Source organism: Phoca vitulina, unplaced genomic scaffold (assembly GCF_004348235.1).
Source record: "Phoca vitulina isolate PV1807 unplaced genomic scaffold, GSC_HSeal_1.0 scaffold11, whole genome shotgun sequence".
NCBI lineage: Eukaryota > Metazoa > Chordata > Mammalia > Carnivora > Phocidae > Phoca > Phoca vitulina.
The window spans coordinates 43,685,023-43,707,351 of record NW_022589714.1 but is presented as its reverse complement, the minus strand read 5'-3'; the positions used below and the strand labels follow the sequence as shown (position 1 = coordinate 43,707,351).

General features: G+C 44.4%; 1 protein-coding gene across 1 annotated transcript in view; it reads left to right on the top strand.

The window, feature by feature from the left end:
* The window catches only part of DNAH8 (dynein axonemal heavy chain 8), a 369,397-nt gene extending 347,648 nt beyond the window's left edge, over positions 1-21,749 (top strand). Inside the window, exons 87-88 of the mRNA XM_032410111.1 lie at positions 18,448-18,569; positions 21,371-21,749. Of these exons, the coding sequence (XP_032266002.1) occupies positions 18,448-18,569; positions 21,371-21,658 (410 nt within the window). The 3' untranslated portion in view covers positions 21,659-21,749. The remainder of the gene's footprint in view (positions 1-18,447; positions 18,570-21,370) is intronic.
* The last annotated feature ends 580 nt before the right edge of the window (positions 21,750-22,329 follow it).

Here is a 22,329-nt window from a genome sequence, read left to right as displayed (position 1 = left end):
TTATTGAGGATTTTTGCATCGGTGTTCATCAGAGATATTGGCCTGTAGTTCTCCTTTTTTGTAGTGTCTTTATCTGGTTTTGATATCCGGGTAATGCTGGCCTCATAAAATGAATCTGGAAGTTTTCCTTTTCTATTTTTTTGGAATAGTTTGAGAAGAATAAGCATTAACTCTTCTTTAAATGTTTGGTAGAATTCACCTATGAAGCCATCTGGTCCTGGACTTTTGTTTGTTGGGAGTTTTTGGTTACTGATTCAATATCTTTGCTGGATATCTGTCTATTCAAATTTTCTATTTTTTCCTGTTTCAGTTTGGTAGTTTATATGTTTCTAGGAATTTATCCATTTCTTCTAGCTTGTCCAATTTGTAGGCATGCAATTTTTCATAATATTCTCTTCTAATTGTTTGTATTTCTGTAGTGTTGGTTGTTATTTCGCCTCTTTCATTTGTGACTTTGTTTATTTGGGTCCCCTCTCTTTTCTTTTTGATAAGTCTGGCTAGAGGTTTATCAATTTTATTAATTTTTTCAAGGAACCAGCTCCTGGTTTCATTGATCTGTTCTATTGTTTCTTTAGTTTCTATATCATTTATTTCTGCTCTAATCTTTATTATTTCCTTCCTTCTGCTGGTTTTAGGCTTTATTTGTTGCTATTGTCCTAGCTCCTTTAGGTATAAGGTTAGGTTGTTTATTTGAGATTTTTCTTGCTTCTTGAGGTAAGCATGTATTGCTAATACGTCCCTCTTAGAACCTCTTTTGCTGTATCCCAAAGGTTTGGGACCATTGTGTTTTCACTTTTATGGGTTTCCATGTATTTTGTTAAATTTCTTCTTTGATTTCATGGTTGGCTGATTCATTGTTAGGTTGCATGTTATTTAACCTAATGTATTTGGGGTCTTTCCAGATTTTTTTCTTGTGGTTTCATAGCTACTTGAGATAATTCCTGGCCAAAATAAAGTAATGTTGGGTTCCTTACAGTTCGGCACCTTATAGCTCCACTAGTAATCTAAGAAGTATTCACATATACAAGTTTAGGAAGCATTATTGCTACTCACAATATGGTTGAATCTCATAAAATATTAAGTGAAGGAAGTAAAACAGAACACATTACAGTGTGGTTATACTGTATACATTGTAGTCTATGTGTAATGTATGTATACTGTATGATTCCATTTACACAATGAATCAAAATTGGCAAAACAGATACATAGTGTTAAAAGTCAGACTAGTGGTTGCCCTTGAGAGAGAGATGGCAGTGATTGCAAAAGGGCAGAAGAGGATTCCTGGAGGTCAAAAATGTTCCATTTCTTGATCTGGATGTTGGTTACATGGCTATTCTCTTGGTGAAAATTCATCAAGCTGTACACTTAATGATTTGTGCAGTTTTCTTTACATAAATAGTACTTCAAAATGGTATATGTAATTGTTCTCTGTGTCATTCACTCATGCATTTTCAAATATCTTAACATTTTCTAAACTTAAACACTAACCGTGGTTGTTTTTATGAGCTTACAAAACTATACATAGTATACTATTATTTCAATAGGCTTTAGAATTGTAAAGGACAGCTCCAAGATTTCACTTATCTATTATTCTCCCAGAATTTCCGTTGAATTTGGGGAGGAAACATTTTTATTATCGTTCTCGGATTTTGTGAATCTACTTATGAGTCTCTCTTTCCTCCTTCACCAGCCCTCGATTTGAGTGAGTTTTCACCAGGTAATTCCTGGCTTGAGGGCCTGAAGAAATAACACTTAACTTAATTAGGGTTGTCTAACCATCTTCCATTTGCCAGCCCCTCTGCTAGGTGCTTTCAATAGAGAGAGATTTGAGACCCAATACATCCACATCCCCTAAAGGAGCTTATAATCTGATTGGTAAGACAGACCCATCAGCAACTTTAACATAATGCGATAAGTGCTCCACCCAAGTGAGAACCAAGTGCCACAGTAGTACGGAGGACAGGGAAATGAATTCTGCCAAGGCAGGCCTCCAGAAGAGCTTTGTACAGGAAGCATGGAGTGGGATTTGCAGGGACTCGAGAAAAAGAGCATTCCAGCCAGAGACTTAAGCAAAGACAAGGCATGAGGAAAGAAGAACAGCAGTGTGCCCAGAGCTCAGGAAGAGAGAGAAGAGGTGGATGGCAGGCTGGAGTGCGGAGTCTTCCGGGGGGAGGTTAGGCCACATCATAAAGGCAATTGGAAGTCCACAGAGATCAGAAGATAATCCCAGGAGAAAGTAGAGGGTAGACTGGAATATGGAGGTCCAGAGCAACGTGACTTTACCATGTAAAGAGGAAGGGACAGATTTGATGGGGTGATTAAATGGAGGATCTTTGAGAGAACAGAGAATGGCAATGGCTGAGATTGAAGGCCTGTACCAGACAGCACTGGAAGAAGGACAGGTTGGGAGGAAAGCAGGAACACTGGAATTGTCAGCTAGTACTGGTAGGATATCCAGGTGGAGAGGTGTGTTGGCCAACTTGGAGTTCAGGAGAGGGGTAAAGATCAGTGATTTTTAAAAAGATGTGAGGTCATTAAGTACATTTTTGATATTCGGAAACCAAGAGAGATGGGTTGGTTGATCCCTGGCTTTCCATAGATGCAGACCAAGTTAAGTCGTGTATCACAACACACAATCTCTTTCAATGATTGTTTTTTATCCCCATTAGAATTATGACTTAAAATAGCAAAGTATTCATATGAACTAATCTTTAATTGTTACTATTTGTTAAGAAATGTTACAAGCCAGAACTTGTATTTAAAGAAATACAAATACAACATTTGTTTCTTGCCTTGTCAATTTTTGCCATTCTAACTGGTGTAAGGTGGTATCTCAATGTGGTTTTGATTTGAATTTCCCTGATGGCTAATGATGATGAGCATTTTTTCATATGTCTGTTAGCCATTTGTATGTCTTCTTTGGAGAAGTGTCTGTTCATGTCTTCTGCCCATTTTTTGACTTGATTATTTGTTTTTTGGGTGTTGAGTTTGAGAAGTACTTTATAGATCATGGATACCAGCCCTTTATCTGTACTGACATTTGCAAATATCTTCTCCCATTCTGTGGGTTGCCGCTTTGTTTTGTTGACTGTTTCCTTTGCTGTGCAGAAGCTTTTCATATGGTTTCAATTATTTGTGGAACATAAGGAATAGCCTGGAGGACATTAGGAGAGGGAAGGGAAAAATGAGGGCGGGGGGGGAATCGGAGGGAGAGATGAACCATGAGAGACTATGGACTCTGAGAAACAAACTGAGGGTTTTAGAGGGGAGGGGGGTGGGGGATGGGTTAGCCCGGTGATGGCTATTAGGGAGGGCACTTACTGCATGGAGCACTGGGTGTTATATGAAAACAATGAATCGTGGATCACTACATCAAAAAGCAATGATGTGGGGCACCTGGGTGGCTCAGTCGTTAAGTGTCTGCCTTCGGCTCAGGTCATGATCCCCGGGTCCTGGGATAGAGCCCCACATCAGGCTCCCTGCTCGGTGGGAAGCCTGCTTCTCCCTCTCCCACTCCCGCTGCTTGTGTTCCCTCTCTCGCTGTGTCTCTCTGTCAGATAAATAAAATCTTAAAAAAAAAAAAAAAACTAATGATGTATTGTGTGGTGACTAACATAATAAAATAAAATAAAAAAAAGAAATACAAATACAGACATACATCTGTTTTGTTATTTGTTAATAATACTAATCCTTTCTCTTTTCTTCATTTCTGTTTTCAGCTTAAACTTTGATTCTTTTTCTCATGGCTCTCCATATCTTCGAAAGCCCTGGACTTATTTAAGCATGTTACCTTTACACACAAGCACCCAGACATACACCCTTATCTATGATTGCTTTCTATTTATAGCATAGAAAAGTGGAGGTCAGCTTTCTCTGCACACTAATCACTTGTCTGCTTCCTTTTCCTTCTCTTGACATAAGAAATAAATTACTTTCTGTTCCATATTACCTGACCAAATCTGGAAAACATAAAGATTACAGCAACTTCATGCATGTTCACAAGCAGTGTGCAAGCAGATAAAGTGCTTTCCAATTGGAAGCCTCTCTGGTCACTATTTGACATCAATAATTGATTTCTGAGCATGACTATATCTCCTGGGTTTTATATCTTCTAATCCAGTCTCCTTTGATGAAATTTCTTTCTTTGGCTCAAGGTATTTAAGCAAATGGGTTTTTTCAATTAAAAAAAATGTTTAAGTAAAACACAATGAATGCACTTTGCAGTGAAGCCATAGTTTCATCACAAATATGTATAGTCAAAATCACCTAGGCTATAAAACATATGAAAAAACATTTACACATATGACCATTTATTTTGTGTTCTTATAATGTAATAAGGCATCTAGTACTGTCTGATGTGTGTTTCCCATCATGCCTCTGGTGATTGCTCCTCAGGCCTAAGTGACTTCAAGACCCATGCTGCCACAATGACAGGTGACAGGACTTGTGTGCCCCCACCTGTCTGTGCCTGAGTTGATGCTGTTTATAGCATTGCTCCTTTGCCTTATGGTGGCCTGATATTTTGTCAGTCATACTTGAAGAGGCTGAGTCAGCTGCCATGGAGTGGCTTCACAGTCATTTCTTGTAGCAGTTGATGAGCTCAATCATGTGGCAATTAGGTCTGGTTATTAAAATGGTCAAGCTGTCTCTACCCATGATCCTATAACATTTGTTTGATGGCTCAGCTTTTGGCAGTGCATGGATTTGCCTCCCAATGGATTACTCAGGCCCAAGAGAGCCCAGCTGTCATTGATACACATGTTCACATATTGTTTAAGATTGTGCTTCTCAGGATTCTTGAAGGATTTGTTTGGTCTCTGGTTCCCACAGGTGTAACTTTTCAGAGCATCATGCACACATGATTGATTCTAATTTGTGTGTGTGTGTCTGTGTCATAAGTGTGGACTATGAATTATGAGCCTGACTTCAAGTGGGTCTTGACCACCTCGCAAAACCTCTTGATAGCCATGCTTTACCATTTGACGTTAGGTATGATTCACATGCTGCTAATGCAGGGGCTGAATGTGCTCTCCAGGCCTCACACCTCTATAGGAGATTGAACCATGCAGTATCATTATTCTCCAAATGCGTAACTCAATCTGGAGCTTGATGCCAATTGGATGCCAATTTGCATTAGTTTTCTGTTTTCTCTTCAGTGTCTCAACAACCATGTCAGTCTGTCATAGCAGATATCAGTGACAACTTATATACTAGTGCAAATCAGGATTTTCAGAGAGGATTTTGCTGAAGCAAGGGGATGGTTAGTTTTTGTCCTGTTATCTTTTGTTACAGTAAAAATCATCTACAATCTCTTGCTTATGTACTTGTTTTCACGGCAACGTCATCAACTAGCAGCACTCTCTGAATGCTTGTCTTATAAAAGCCTTATGTTTGTTGGATGGGAAATATACCAAGAGTTAATAGAACTTTGGGATTGAAAGGGACTGGATGATTTCTTCTAATCCCACAACAATCCTAAGCATGCCCCATAGCTACTGTTTGTGGAACATCTGAGGGAAGCCAGGTGAACCTCAGGGTTCTAAACCTCTATCTGAGTGATAGCACTTACCTGCTCTGTCCTCAAACAGAATGATAGGAGGACTGTGGACATCCTAGAAATGCCTTCAGATTGAGTAACAACCTGTCTTCCTTGCCTTCATGTGGGAGGGGCTTAGGTGCACCTGGCTTTAGTCACAACTACATCCTTTATAATTCTAGTTTCTGCACATGGTTATCTTCCTTACCAACTGTCAAATCCCTGGTAATCTGGCCAGACTCATCATTGCTTTCTGCAAGGCTACCAAATCTAGTGACCTCCTTGCCAACTTCATTCCCCTTAACTATGCTAGAATGCCAATTCTGGAAACTCTTTCACACCTTGGCTTTCATCCATTACCTTCCTTGGTTCTCCTCCTACCTCTCCTAGGACTGCTTCTCGGTCTACATTGTAGGCTCTTCTCAAGCAAGTTCTGCCCTTGGCCTGGTACCAACATGGATGACATCAACTATTCTCACAGATGAAACTATTTATGTCTACTTATGACTAACTCATCCAAAGTCCTGGTTTAAGATTCTGGCTCTTCACTTCCAACTGCCAGTATAGAATATTCCATCCTCCTGGAACCTCACCAGTACTACTATCTGGTCATCTTCCTCCTAAACCATCCTTATCAAGATTCTGCTACATTTGCTTGTGTATCACCATGCTCCAGATCACCCAACTCTTGTGAATGGTCCTCTCACATCCAAACAGCTTGGAAGAGGGAAACTTGGAAAGCCTACTGTGGTGGCAGACAAGAGGGGAAAGTAGAAAGTAGTGACAGATGCTACCAGAGGTCAAGTAAGATGGGACCAAAAGTGGTCAGATGGCTTTTTTTCTTTAAAGATTTTATTTATTTATTTGACAGAGAGATACACAGCGAGAGAGGGAACACAAGCAGGGGGAGGGGGAGAGGGAGAAGCAGGCTTCCCGCGAGCAGGGAGCCTGATGCGGGGCTCGATCCCAGGACCCTGGGATCATGACCTGAGCCGAAGGCAGACACTTAACGACTGAGCCACCCAGGCACCCCCAGATGGCTTTATCAATAAGGGGACTGTTGTCAAAGGAAGTGTGTCAGTGGAGTGGATGGGAAAGTGGAGGAGTCAGACTTCAAGGTGAGTGAGTGAAACAGGAAATGGAGAGACAGAGAGTATAGACAAGAAGGATAATTGTCTCAAGAAATTTGGCTTTGAAGAGGAGAAGCAAGTTGGAGGAGTGGTTGTAAGAAGAAAGGATTCTTTTTTTTCTTCTTGTAATGATAGGAGAGGCTTGAATCTATTCAAATACACGTGGGAAGAAGCCAGGAGAGAGAGAGAGATAGAGTGAGAGTGCAAAGATAACAGAGAGGGGTAAAAGAGGCAAAGAGGGGCTGGCTCCCAAGTGGAGGGATGTACTCCAAACAGGTGGAGGGACACCATACCCATTGTAGTAAGAGTAATAAGGGAGGAAAATGTGTAGGTCAAGTGAGTTTGTCAGTTTGATGGCAAGAAGTTAAGGGGGTCCCCATCTGACACTTTCTATTTTCTCCTTGAAGAAGGAGGCAAAGTGATCTCAGGAGCAAGAAAGTGTCGGAGGAGAGATTTAAGGAGAATGGCAGATGTTTGAGAAAGTGGGCTACTGAGGGGGACAAGGAAAGATTGCTGAATGGTTTTGAGAATCCCATCAAGTCTAGTGGCAACTGTGCAATGGTCTGACTATTGTTTGGCAGCCTGGAATAGGTGTAGGAAGGGGGACATTTGGATTCATCTCGGGTTGGTGTTTTGCTGGGAAAATGTTAAAAAGAATGGATCTAGACTACATAGGAAAGAAGTGAAGAAAAGGTGAAGTTCAAGAGGTCTTCAGAAATGATGAGGTCAGGGAATTCAGGTCAAGATCCTGAATGGAGGCTGAAGAAGCCCAGATGATGGAGGATGCTCCATGAATGGGGGCAGATAGTATTGGGGGCATGTGGCCAGAGGATGTGCTTGTCAGAGCACCAGAGATTCTCAGAAAGAATGAAGGGACAACTGGGAAGGACTGTGTCTTTAGAGTTGAGCAAGGCTCCTCTTAAGAGGAAGAAGATGGAGAGATTGTTCTGTGAAGAGGTGGAAAAATGGGAGAGTTGGTTAACCATCAAACCACTCCAGAGGGAACAATGGAAAAGTTTGGTTGGGGCAAGGGAAAGGAAGCCTAAAGTAGCACATAGAGAAGATAGCGCAGTTCCGGGAATTAACATTTTGGCACGTGAGATGTGGTGGATTAAGCAGATGCCAGAATTAGCCCCAGGTTTCTCACTTGTACTCAGGTTCTGTTGGAGCCAACCATGTCCTGGATTACCAACATCACAGAGAACAGGTGTGCCTCAGGGGGCTGTGGAAGGAGTCTGCTCGTACTACTGACAGCCTTCCTAATATTTTGCTTGTAGTGTGAGGCATTTCTGTTCCTACTTGTCAAATTTGTTCTTAAAACAAATGTGGGTCAGTGAACTGTCAGTAGCCCGCTGTGCAGATCTTTTTACAGAGCAGTGGTTCTCAGCCCTGCCTCTACAATTGAATCACCTGGGAAACTTTTAATATATAGTAATGCCTGGGGCTCCAGACCAATTATATCAGAACCTCTGGTGATGAGGCCTGTAGAGTCTGTACAATTAGTTTTCTTAAAAGCTCCCTTGGTCATTCTAATGTGTAAAGAAGCTAGGCCTTAGACTTGCTACCCAGTATGTGGTCCACCAGCCAATAGCGTTGTTATCACCTGGGAGCTTGATATAAATGAAGAATCTCAGGCCCCCACCCTTGACCTACATACTGAATCATAACGTGTGTTTTATTTATTTATTTATTTATATTTATTTATTTATTTATTTTTTAAAGATTTTATTTATTTATTCATTTGACAGAGAGAGACACGGTGAGAGAAGGAACACAAGCAGGGGGAGTGGGAGAGGGAGAAGCAGGCTTCCTGCCGAGCAGGGAACCCGATGCGGGGCTCGATCCCAGGACCCTGGGACCATGACCTGAGCCGAAGGCAGACGCTTAATGACTGAGCCACCCAGGGGCCCCATAATGTGTGTTTTAATACGAGCTCTTTCCCCAGCTGATACCTATGAACATGAAAGTTGAAGAAGCCCTGCCTTGAAACAATGCTGATTCTGGGGTCCCACCTCTGATTTTATTGATCTGGGTTGTGGCCTGGGAATCGGGAGTTTTAAAGGCTTCCCAGATATTTTTAATTTTCAGCCAAGCTTAAGATTCCCCCACCTTACAGCATCTAGCAAAGCATCAGGAGAGGTGCCTGGTGCCTTTTTATTCAACTGGGTGGATCAACCCCATCTTTGTTTAATGATTTCTGACCTTTATTTAACTTACTAATGAACTCCATTTGCTTCTCATTTGGGGGAAAAACTGCCTGTCATACACTTGTGGCAGGAACATCATTTCTCCTCATCTTTGGAGATGCTACTGGGAGGCTTGGTAACTAATAAGACAGGAAATACTGTCCAACCTAAGGCCCATTACATAAGGACTGGTTCATTTTTTAAAGGAAAAAAATGGCCGACAGGACTATTACTACAGAATGCCAACCTCCTCCTGATCAAATTGAGACAAGAAACCTTCCTGATTAGTTATTTCTTTCGGCTTTTCTTAGGCCTTGTTTGAAGTGATACTTGAACTCTACAGCTTTCTTTAAGCCAACTGACTACACAAGTCAAACAACAGTAATTAGTTTGCTGAAATTTGGGTTACTACTATTATAGGAATGAAGACATAACAAGTGTTACTTTAGACCTGAATTTCCAAAGTATAACCCCAGCCTAATAGTGAATTTTTTAAAGAACAGACTTGACAAGTGTTTTAAGATTTCATTGTGCTGTATGAGTTTGAAGGGAAAAAATTTTTTTCAAAACATCTCATTTGGACCACATGCAACTCAGATGTTTGAATAGTCAAATCACCCATTTCCATATGGGTGGTTAAATCTCATGAACAGAAGATTATTATTGGTGAAGACTTTCCCCAACTCCCCAACTTTTTGTTTCTCACTTCAGAGTCAAACATATGAATGCATGAATCACTTTTCCAGCACTGATGATTGAAATTTTGTTTAAGAATTATTAAAACTAAATTGGTGCCAAGACAAAAGTACTGCTTTTCAAGTTTTTATAAAGAAAAATGTATCAATAGTCTTTTAAATTATACAGGCTTCAGAAAACACAGATTTTGATTCTATTAGCCTTGATATTAGTCTACAAGAAAGATGGTCATTCATTTTTTTAAATTCAATAATGAACAATTCAGTGGATTTACTGTAGTTTGAATTCCACAAGATCATGTTTTTCTTTTCAGGAAGCCAAAGCAAAACTATCAAGACTTGAGAAACTATGTATCTTCTCCATGTTCTCTGGGTGAGAATGGCCCATGGAACAGTTCCCTACCCTCCACTCTCAGGCCTCAAATATATTTATTTAATCTTTTCCTTTCTTGACAGCTCAAGGTGATCTCTGTTCTAGATTCCATCTACCAGCATACTAAGAGTGTTACCTAAATTAGGAGGTGTACTGCTCACGTAAACTAGACAACATCATGCATATCCTCCAGCAGGGAGAAGATAGGAGATGCTCTCTCCCTAATTGCTCTCGAGGTTTTCAGAGCTTTCTGACAATGGCTAAGTCTTCAAAGCCGGCATGTTACATGTTACATGTTGTATGTTACATGAGAGACAATCCCGCTCATTCATCATCTGGCACCTATGTCATTGTCCTGGCATTCATCATCTGGCACCTATGTCAATGCCATATGGAAAGAGGTTAAATTTACAATTTAGTTGGAATTTAAAATGTTAGGAAAAAATTCAATTATTCAATTTGTGCAGATGGACAGTTAAGACCAAGATTCATGTCTTGGGCATTATGACCTTGTAGATTCATAGATCAGGGATGAATTTTAAAATATCACAAAATAGGGTCAATTGAATTCCAACTACTCTACTTGGAATCACAGTGTCTAATATGCCACGTGGAGGCACACTTAGTGTTGAATGATGAAAATGACATTCATGGAGGGACTTACAAGAAAGAATTGTATATATTTTTTTGGTCATTGTTGGTTTACAACTTTCTGGGGAGCTTCCCAAGTGTATCTGAAACCAACCCCCATATGCGGAAGGCAGGGAGAGACTATAGGAAGAGGCAGACCACTCCAGATTGGTATGTGGCAGGTTTTATAAGTAAGGGTACTTACTTATAAGAGGCTTATCTTGGGTGGCCACAAGCCGAATAAATCTCTGTACCCACCTGCCAAATGTTAAAAGTTTACGTAGAGGACTTAACTGAGTCCAGGTCCGTATACCATCCAGATGGCCTCAACAACACATCACCATTGTGCGTAGGGTAGACTACAGGCTATGTCCATAGGGCAGGCTCTGGGAACAGGAAAGGCAAGTGGAACATACATTTCAAGGACAGGAGAGGTAGGGAGGATTCTTCCATTGCCTGGGTGAAGCTCATGGGTCAGCTGGTGGCCCCCCTCTTCTGCAACAGACCTGAGACGTCAGCAAGGGGTTTCACTAGCATAGAGGGGGTTCTTTGGGCAGCCATCGGCTACACGGCAGGCAGATGCCACAGCAACAGTATGGACACATGCAAGAGAAAACACAGATTAAGACAATGATCCCAAAATTAGTCACAACTTTCTCCACCAAGAGCTCCATGGCTCAAACTACTGATTTATTAAGTCCCCTGGGCTGGGATTTGGATTACCCGGGCCATTCACTGGTGTCCTCGTGTGCTTTAATAAAGATGATACATTAGCAGACTCATCAGGAATGAACACAAGACTTTCTATTTGGATAATGGCAGAGGTGCCTCCTTGTGAGGCAGTAATAATGTCCAAGGCCCCATCCTGTTTTGGAAGACAATTTTTCTCAGCAGAGACGTTTCAGTGTTTGGTAAGGACAGGTTCTGTTGGCTATCATTCAAGGCTTGCTGAATGGATTTAGTAAGGGCTTCTGTGTGTGCTAGAATGTCCTTCAGGCCAATGGAGAGACAAAGACTGTGGCCAAACGATTGTACCAGTGGAAAACTACTTATCCACCTGGCCTTGAGGAGAGGGAAACTGGCAGATTTAGGAACTTGACCTGGTTGCGCATACCATCCATGTTGGTTGAGGGAGGCAGCCCCGTCAGGCATGAGCAGATGGACTGGGGGTGGGATATGCCAGACCAGGACACCCACTTTCTCCCCTCTTTCAGTGATGCATGTTCCATTTCAGGCATAGTGCATTTGAACAGGCCTGGCTTGCAGCAGGACAGTGGGATCCCAGTGAAGATTGGGTAGATCCCCCTCATCCATGGGTGCAAAGTAACACCTATCCTAGCAGGACATCCCATTGCAATTTCCAGTATGTAACTCCTTTTCCAGGCATGGTGGGGCTTGGTGTTCTCAGCAGCATAGCATGTTGATCCACAGTGAGAGCTGGGGCAGTGGCTGTTTCCTGCAACTTCCATACCTTTATGGGATTGAGGACCTTGGCAGGGGTCCCCAGTCTGGCATAGAGGGCAACAGGCCCTACTCATGGGTCATTCAAGTGTATTAAAGCCGGAGTGTACTGTAGCTCATGGGCCAAGGTAGTTTTACCTATTACTAATTTAATCTGCTGCTTTAATATTCCAGGTGTCCTTTCACCCACCTCCCCAACATGCTGCTTGTGGGTTCTAGGGGAGATGGAGCTGCCATGCAATGTCGTGTGCTTTTGCCCAGTCCTGCACATCATGACCTTTGGAATGTGACCCCTGATCACTGTCTTAGTCAATGAGGGTATCCATACATACTACTTAGCTTCTCTAGTCCCCTAATTGTGGTAGCCTGCTTGGGTTAGGCCAGATGTGGTGTCTACACAAACGAAGGCATATTTAGAATTTTCACTCAGAGTGAGGGGCCAATATAATGAATTTTCCAATCCCTTGCTGGTTGGGAACTCTGGTGGATGGTCCCAGACTCCTTTAGAAGTTACCTTGGGCATTGTTTAGAACACACAGGACATGCTGTTACTCCATTAACCAAGCCACTGTATTTCAAGAGCGATCTGGTTGGCATCTTTGTCAATATGCCATCCCACCTCAATGCAATGGTGGATGCTCTTCCTATGCACCCAATCTGCTATATCTACTGAAGGGCCAGTTGCTAGGGCTTATGTCTGAGCTAGAACATCAGTTTCTTGATTGACAGGGCTTGTCAGTGCCTTATGAGCCAGGATGTGGAAGACAGTGAGGATGGCCTCAGGCTCTGGCAGACGAACCAAAATGGTGCCCCCCATACATCTTGACCCCACAATGGCCTACTCATTATCATTCACCCCTCGGCTTCCCGTTGTCCAAGCGATAGAGTTAATCCCTTTAGAACAGCCCAAGTGTTGAAGCACCTGGGTGGCCCAGCTGATTAAGCCTCCAACTCTTGGTTTTCACTCAGGTCATCATTATCTCAGGGTCATGGGATCGAGCCCCGCATTGGGCTCTGTGCTCAGCACAGAGTTTTCTGGAGGTTATCTCCCTCTCCCTCCCCTTCTGCTCCCCACTCTGCTCCTTCCTCTGTTTCTCCCCTTACTCACATGCTCTCTCTCTCTCTCTAAAATAAATAAATAAAATCTTTAAAAGAGAGAGAGAGAGAAGAAAAACCCAAGTGTCAATGCAAAGGGTTAAAGGTCAGGGCTCATGAGTAATGACCAGCCAGACCACTTTGAGTTCCGCCGCTCCTGCATGAGAAGCTCTAGCTGGAGGAGCTCTGTACCCAGACCTCCTGGAGTCACAGACATATCTAACGCAAGTGGTAGTACTGGTTAGGAGATGCCCAGAGCTTTTGTCTGCTTCACTAGTATTTTTATCTTCTCAAAAGTGGCTTGCTGCTCTGACCCCCAGTCCCACATATGCCCCTTCCTTGTCAGGAAGTATAAGGGACAGAGGCACCATGCTGGGTGGGGAATAAAAGTCCTCCAAACCCCCAAATCTCCACAAAGTCTTATACCTCTTTCACGTTCAAGAGGGTTGGATGAGCTTGCCCTTATCAATCACAACTACTGGGGCAAGATGCTGCTTACCCCACCCAACGACTGTCAAAACCTTAGAGCAGTGCCTGGGCCTTTAATTTTCTGTGGGTTCACTGCTCATCTTCTCCCCCAAATGTTCCAGCAAAGCCTGCAGAGTGTCCTGCCGCAGAAACAAATCTTCACATGTTAACATTCTATTTTCAGTGTAACGGGCCCATTTTACTGATGTGGGGAAGGAGGACAGGGACAGGTCTTGGACTACCATGCCATGCCATATAGTGGGGCTGTGAAGGTCACCTCAGGGAAGCACTTGAAAGGTCCATTGCTGCCCCTCCCACGTGGAGGCCAATTTGATCCTGTGACCCAGTGGCCAGCGGTCTACTGAGAAAAACATTGGCTACATCCAGCACAGCATAGTAAATGCCTAAGACCATGACCAAGATATCTAAGATGGTGGCAATGTGGGGCACAGCTGCATATTGAATAGGGAGGCACTACCTCGTGTGATTTTTGGCAGGTCCACCATCATCTGCCACAAGCCACCTGGCTTTTTTACCCACCAGAGCAGGCTCTTGAGAGTACTGTGGGCACAGCATACAACACCCACTCAGGGCAGTTCTTGGATAGTTTCTCCTATCTCCTTCTGCACCCTCAGGCAATTGATACTGTTTGACAGCTACCTCTTTTCAGGGTGAATGGCAGGCTTAGGGGTTCCCAGTTGGCATTTTCCCTCAGCACTGCTTTGATTACTGTAAGCTGGAGCAGAAGTCACCAATAGAGTTCTGCAGTTTGACCTTGTAGGATATTAGTGTCCACTATGTTTTCTGGTATTGGAGAGAAAAAAAAAAACCTCACATTCTTGGGGGTAGAACACCCAATTTGCAGGGTCAGTAGGACCATCCTGATCATAATTGTTTGCCCTCCATAATCATTGATGACACTGAGGGTCCAGGAAACTTCTGAGGTTTACCACGTCGTAGAGTACCTTTAACTCCAATATCCACCAGAGCCGCCACTTTTGTTTATTCCTGGGGGACAGGTGAGTCGTGAACTCAACATGAGTCCTCTGATCACCTGCAGTGGTCCTCACCCAGAAGCACTCTTGGACTGCATCCAACAATACCCTGGGCGTAGGAGGCACCCACCCCGAATAAGACTGTACCCCTGAGGCCTCTGCTGGTAGGGGAAGATTGGGTGGGTCCAAATTGTTGTTCAAGTTTCAAGACTTCCCCATAGTTTCCACAGGTTATTGGTCTATCTGTTCAGGTTTGGTCCCTGCAGCAATGAGGCTAAACCACATTTGCATCTGGGCTAATTTTACTCTACCCTTTATAGCTGACTGGGATAGCCTTTTGACTTTCTGAGCTCCCTCTCTGTCTTGGGTCTATCCCACAGCCCATACCAGATCCCAGGATCTGTCAGTTTCCCCCAGATCAGCAATGGATTTCCCAACACCATAATATCTTGCCCCACAACTGGGTTTAGTGTGGATCAGCGTCCCGCACCAGATGCTGGGGACAGGCTAGAGTATCTTGGCTTTCTTTCCTGCAGTGAATGTGGCCCGATCAGGCCCTGCAAAGACGGGGGTGTAGATGGCCTATGTCATTCCCAACTCCCTAAGAATTTGTTGTACCTCCTCTACAGATTTCCAGGGTCCCATCTTCCCAGGGAGGTCACCTTCCTTGGGCAAGCCTCCCTGCAGGCTAGAACAGTCCAATCTGTAAGGGAATGCGTACCTCAAACCAGCCCTCCCCACCGAGCACCATGCCGGCACTGCTGGAGGGCAGGGTGTGTGGAGATGTTGCTCATATTTTCTGCCACCTGACCAGGCAGAGGAATGCCATGGCCCCCTGTATCCCATAGCTGCACTAACCATGCTTGGGTACTTTTCTTGGCCTTTTGCTGGAACTTGGCAGCTGTATCAATAAGCGCAATGGGAGTATACTCTCTCATCATGAACGTTTCCTGAACTGGGGCTGCCCCACTGGCTGGGGTTGCGATTGCTGTGCTTTTGCATTCCTTTGTACTGGGATGGCAGGGTGTTTTGTCCATTTCACACTCAATCCCCACAACACCCCTCCTTCCCTCTCATCACTTTGCCAGGCATTCTCTTTCCCACAGTGCATTAGGCACAGTGTCTCAAAGAAGCGCATTAAATGGGCCAGCGTTTCTGGGGTGCCCCTGTATGCATGCGGTGGTTCACAAGCCTCTGACATACAGGCCACCCCTCCCCACGTAGAGGTTGGTGGTCAACGCAGGATCTTTCCCTTGGATGCCTTTCCCAAGGCCGGTTTCTCTGGTCTCCTGGCAGGCTCGCCAGTTATTGGTTTGCAACCTTCTTGGAAGTTTCCCTGGTGAAATCTGAAACTGGCCCCCTTCCTTGGAGGGCAGAGAGAGACCCAAGAAAGAGGTAGGCCACTCCAGGATGGTAGGTGGCAGGTTTAATAAGCAAGGGGATTTATACATGAGGCTTGTCTCGGGCCTCCACGAGAGGAGTAGATCGTCACACCCACCCACCAAATATAAAGGTTTATCTAGAGGCCTTCACTGGGTTCAGGCACAAACACCATCCAGAGGGTCTCAACACCACATCATCTCCAGGCTATGTTCTTGAGCAGCTTCTGGGAGGCAGGAAGGCAGAGGGCTGCAGGTTCCAAAAACAGGGAAGGAAGTGGAGTCTCTGATTGCCTGGGTGCAGCTCATAGGTGGTCACATCCTCTCGATGACCTCCCTCCCCTAACAGTCATACACCACCGACTGGCAAATGCACAAATGTTTGTTTTACTACTAGAGTGTGGGATCCCCAGTATTGAACACTGAGGTCAACATAATCACATGCTGATCAAATCACTTCAAGTGACTCCAAGGATGGAGTACGGAGAGGCCCTGACCAGCAATTGCTCTCAGGCAAACTTGCACCGTTTCCTGGCCCCTGTAGTGAACTTTTGGTGTCATAAAATCTTCCTTTACTACAAGGCCCTCTCAGTTTTGTGAAACTATAGCTTTATAAGAATCACCTACAGGGGCGCCTGGGTGGCTCAGTCGGTTAAGCATCTGCCTTTGGCTCAGGTCATGATCCCAGAGTCCTGGGCTCAGGTAATGATCTCAGGGTCCTGGGATCAAGTCCCGCATCGTGCTGCCTGCTCAGCGGGGAGCCTGCTTCTCCTTCTCTCTCTGTGTGCGTGCTCTCTCTCTCCCTCTCTCTTTCTCTCTCTCAAATAAATAAATAAAATCTTTAAAAGACAAAAAAAAAAAAAAAGAATCACATATAAAAGCCCTACAATCAGCTACTCTGGTTGATTGACCTTTTGGATTAATGCAAGCATTCTTCTTTAGCACGCAAATCCTGTTTTAGAGAGCACTCTGAGTACACCTTATATGATGCAAATATAACCAAATCATTTGCCTACTCTAAATATTCAGTGGCTTCCCACTAGCCACAAAATCAAGTCCAAACTCTGACCCTGAAAAGTCCCGCCTCTACCTTCGTGCTAACCTTATCTGCCAACGTTGCCTCACCTTTCGCCTAGACCTCCGTGTTTTTTGCACACGCTTTTCATCTAACTGGAATTGTCCCATCCGGCAAACTCCTACGTATCTTGCAAGAGTCACCTTCAACTTCATCTTCTCGATTCAGCCTTCCTTGAGCTGTCTTCCTGAGTGGTTTATTTTGTTCACACCTCTGCTCATAACAACATTGTGTCTTCCTCCACATTCCTTCTAGACTGAGCTCCTGGAATGCGGGGTCGATGGATGGCCTTTTCATCTTTGTGGTCATCCCATCCAGAGCACTGCCTGGTACTCGGTGGCCACGCCTGATAAGTTTAACGAATGCATAAATGAATGAATAAATGAATGCCTCCCCAGCTGTCTAATATCTAGGAAGGGACTTGGGAACCAGAAGAACTTGACTCTCGTTCAGCCAGGCTAGGGGCCTGTTCTTTCTTTCCAGCTTTGAGGGATAGTAACTCAGTGCCTTGCAACTTTTTCTCTTCCTTCTAATCCCAGTCAAACTTGATAAAATATTCTCACTGATGTGCTGGTTTGTGCATAATCGTTCTCAGATCTCACTGGGAGGAGCGGGGACATACATATTCCAAAATTTACTCATGATCATGAGTCAAGAGTCTCATAATTTTCACTATTAACATGGGAGCCAAATGTAATATAGAGGTCACAGATAAATCTTCCTAAGGTTTTGAAGTCCATTTGAAGTTTAGGGCCTAGTTTCTAACATAATTGCTACTCTTCAAAGACTTCTCTTATGGAATTGAACAGCATATTAAGTGTAAAGAAAGACCCCAATATCTGGAGCCACGTATTGCCTTAAAATAACTGCATTATGCACATTAAAACACATAGCTTTCCTTTCCAGTGTGATTGCGCTGTTTGATCAAATTGAAAGTTGGGTTTTCTATTTTGGCATTATGCCTCGTTTCCTTAGACAAAATGAAATTGTTCCATTATAGCAAATAGAACCTTGATAATGGCTCGATTCGAGTTTTCATTGGAATGCTGATCTCAGGATATTTACCATTCCAGTCTTGTTCCTAAATAGCATGTTTTCAAATAGAGACTCTGAGCTCGGCCTGGGTTACAATCTTTAGACACTTGAATGGTTGAAACCCCAGGAGAGAATTTCAAACCAAGGGTCTGTCTGAGGCAGAAAGGGTGCTGCTTTCCTGCTGTCAGCCAGCAAGGAATACCCAGCTCATTGCAGGTCCCCATAGAAACAAAACACAAGAAGAAATATGCCCCTGAGGTTCAATCTCAACTCCTCTTGGGAGGGCATTTATTTAGAGATTGGTAAGCAACTTGCACGTGGCACTGCTCCCTTCCTGTTTCTCGAGTGGACTGCACCAAGACATAGGGATCCTCTTTTCTTTTTTTCAGGCTTCCTCACAGCAATGAGGCAAGAAGTGACTCGTGCCCACAAAGGCTGGGCCCTGGACTCCGTGACCATCCACAATGAAGTTCTGCGGCAGACCAAGGAGGAGATCACATCGCCCCCTGTGGTAGGCGCCACTGGGCAGTTCTGGAACCTGGGTTAAAAGCTCAAATTCTGCCTGACACTGACCCATGAGTGCCTCAGTTAAGTCCATTGGCTTTGTAGCTGGGGTTTCCTTGGTCCTCACCAAGAGACCTCAATGCTGGAGTGGGATTTAATGACAAGCACTGGAACTCCCCAGAGAGCATGTCTTTATAATTTCAAGTTACACTTGTGTTTGCTAAAAATGGGTTTTCCACACATCTCCGGCTCCTGCTGTGGGCTGCTTACAGACTGGACAAGGGTCGGGGGCGGTGGAGACCAACAGTACCTGCAGTCCTGAGCTCTGGGGCCAGTTCCAGCAGTGCCCCCTGCTAGCTGTGGGACCCTGGGTGGAGGGACACCCGGAAGGGGGCAGAGTGGGGGGCCCCAAGGTAAGCAGATGCCGTTGGGAGCCACTGCTTGGACACTGACCTGCTCTGTGAACTTGGGAAAGTTCTTTAACTTTTTGAGCCTCAACTTCCTCATCTGTGAAATAAGGATGATGATTCAACCTCGTGAAAGACGGTTTTGAGGATCAACTGGAATCATTTAGGACTCCCTATTCAATACATCAGCCTCATTTTTCCTTTCTCTGATTTTCATTCCCTCAGTTGTCAAGGAAGAGGACTGGGCCAGATGAATTCCAAGCTCTGGCCCTTTCTGCCACTCGAAGCAAGGGTCACTGACAGCAAGGCCACTTCCAGTGTCCAATATCCTGGTCCTCATTTCTGTCTGCCAGCCCACCAGAAACACACTTAACCTCCACATTTCCACCAGCAACCTCTCCATTCAAGGCAACCCTAGGCTATTTCAATCATGCCCCTCAAAATTCTTCCAGCATTTTCCCTTTAGAATTATGCAATTCCAAAGTCACTTCCACGTCTGAGGTATTTGTCAGGGCAGCACCCTGTTTCCTGGCACCAAGCTATGTACTCGTTTCCTAAGGCAGCTGCCACCAAGTACCACAAACTGGGGGGCTTAAAACAGAAATTTCTTTCCTCAGAGGTCAGGAGGCCGGAAGTCTGAGATCAAGGTATTGGCAGAGTTGGTTTCTTCTGAAGGCTCAGGGTGGGGTGGGAGGGGTGGGGAGAAGGAATCTGTTCCGTGTGTCTCTCTCAGCTTCTGATGGTTGCAGGTAGTCCTTGGTGTTCCTTGGCTTATAGCCTCCGCCTCCATTGTCACCTGACCTTCTTCTCTCTGCGTGTCTCTGTGTGACCCCTCCTCTTCTCACAAGAACACCAGTCATATAGGGTTTAGAGCCCACTTTAATCCAATATGACCTTAGCTAATTCCATCTGCAAAGGCCCTATTTCCACATGGTCACATTCAGAGGTTCTAAGTGGACATGACTTTTCAGGGGGGATACTTTTCAGCCCGCTACACCTTCTAACTATGACTTTGTAGAGTTCTGAGATGAAAAGGAACCTAAAAGGAGTACAGTTTACTGTTGGATGCTACCTGAATGGTTGTGTCGTTCATACAGTAATTGTCACCCATTGGCAATGATAGTAATCATATGTCCTGATTTTCTGGGATTGCTCCTGGTCTTACTGTCAAACCATGTACTTTAGGTTTGGGTTCAAAAAATATGGTCCTCATACTCTTAGCTCACATGAGAGGATTCTAGAAAACACTTTGCAATTAATCTCACTCTCTTTTATTATAATCTACATTTGCTTCCCCTTACCTACTCCTCATTGGAAAGGAAAAATGGTCACCATCTTCTACATAGATATATCTTATGGGCTTACGTGATTATCAGAGTCTCCCCGTGATTCCCTCTAGCCTTTCTTTCTTACTGAATATATGTTCTATGGCTCCCCATGGTCTACAAGGTAAAGTTCAAACTCTTCACTTTGGCATCAAGACTTCCACAGTCAAGCCCTAACTTATTTTATAACCACTGAACCCTCTGCTAAATAAAATGCGTGGGCTTTCCTACCTATCCTACCTATCTTTGTACTATTGCTGCTGCCTGGATGTCTGCCCTCTGTCCTCTGTCTTCCCCCAAGCAGCCCATCCTTCAAAGCCGTCTCCTCCACAAAGACCCTTAAGCCCTCCAGCCCAGGGTGGCCTTTCACGCAGTCTCAGTGCTGGTCACCAGGCAGCCCCTATGACAAGGGTGTGCTGGTATTCAACTCATGTCTTTCCCCCAGATTTAATGGTGAAGAGCTCAAGGGCAGGGTTCCTTTGTGTGAAAGAGAAACAGGGAATGACTGCCACCCCTGTTGAACCAACGCACCCAGTCCCTCTTATGCCTACGCTAGCTCTACCACACCTGGCCTCTGGGGGCGCTCTGACTCGCCCGCTCGCCAGGCCCGGCTGCACACATCTCACTCCCTCCTACGGCTGAGATGGTTAGAGCTGCAGGTTGGCTTGGCTGGCACAGGCTGAGATCCCATGTGGCTCCCAGCTCCAAATCCCATTCCTTGTTCTGACCCTACATTGACTCAGACCAGATCTCTATGATACTTGGCTCCTTGTAGAGGTGATTTGGTTCTGCTGCCTAAGTCTGTTGTCCCCAGCGGGCTACCCCTAAGCTCAAATAAGCAATAACGGGAACAGTTCTGCAGCCCTTATGGCCCCAAGATAGGCCACAGGGGAAAATTGGGCTCAGTATTTCACTAATACAATGTGCCCAGTGGTTGTTTTGTTCTTTCAGTGGCGTTTTAAGACTGGTGTATATCTTCTTTCTAAACTGACGACCCTTATTAGAGTAATGGATGTCCATCTCACAGCATCTAATTTTTTTCAAAAATCCTATTTCCTTATGCCTGACTCTTCCAGGAGGGTGTGTATATTTATGGGCTGTATATGGATGGAGCCGCCTGGGACAGACGGAATGGGAAGCTTACAGAATCCACCCCCAAGGTGCTCTTCACGCAGCTGCCTGTGCTGCACATCTTCGCCATTAATCCCGCTGCGCCCAAGGACCCCAAGCTCTATGTGTGTCCTGTTTACAAGAAGCCCAGGCGTACCGACTTGACCTTCATCACTGTGGTGTATTTGAGAACGGTTTTGTCCCCAGATCACTGGATCCTGAGAGGAGTGGCTCTTCTGTGTGACATCAAGTAAATTCATTTCCACTTGCTGAGGGCGCTGTAGCCACGTAGCCAGCCAGTGCTAATGAGAGCCGTGGTGATGTGTGTCTTTTCTCCCGGGTAACTGCTGGATTACTCTTTTTAAATTAAAAAGTTGATATTCTACAATCACTTGTGTGTGTGTGTGTGTGTGTGTGTGTTTTCCCTCGTGTCAATATTAAAAAAAAAAAACCAGTTCTAAAGTAATGTAGGAAATCATATTCCATTATAATTATTTGTTTAGATAAAGTCCCATCTTCATGTTAGAACATTGGAAGGTTTGAATTTTTTAAAAATCTAAAACAAAGTATTAATTTCTTGTATTCCAAAAGAGGCCTAATAGATGCGAGCTTTTCTCTCAAATGAAAACCTCATTTCCCTGGAAGAAAATCTGCCACTGTGTGTGTTTGTGCTAAGGTGCTGTCCTTTGCTTATTTGGGTCTGGCCTTGTCTCTGTGCTTATGAAATGGAAACTGGAGGAGTCCAGACAGTCCCCCTTAGCAGTTACAGCCGCGTGGTGTGACGTGTTTGAGACAGCAAATCCACGGGGGTGGCTGCTCTTATCATTTATTTTAATTTTATTTAATATTATTTTATTTTATTTTTTTACGTGCTTTTGAGGTCCAGAGAACTCTGAGTCTCCAGCTCCTACCGGCGCCCCGCTCC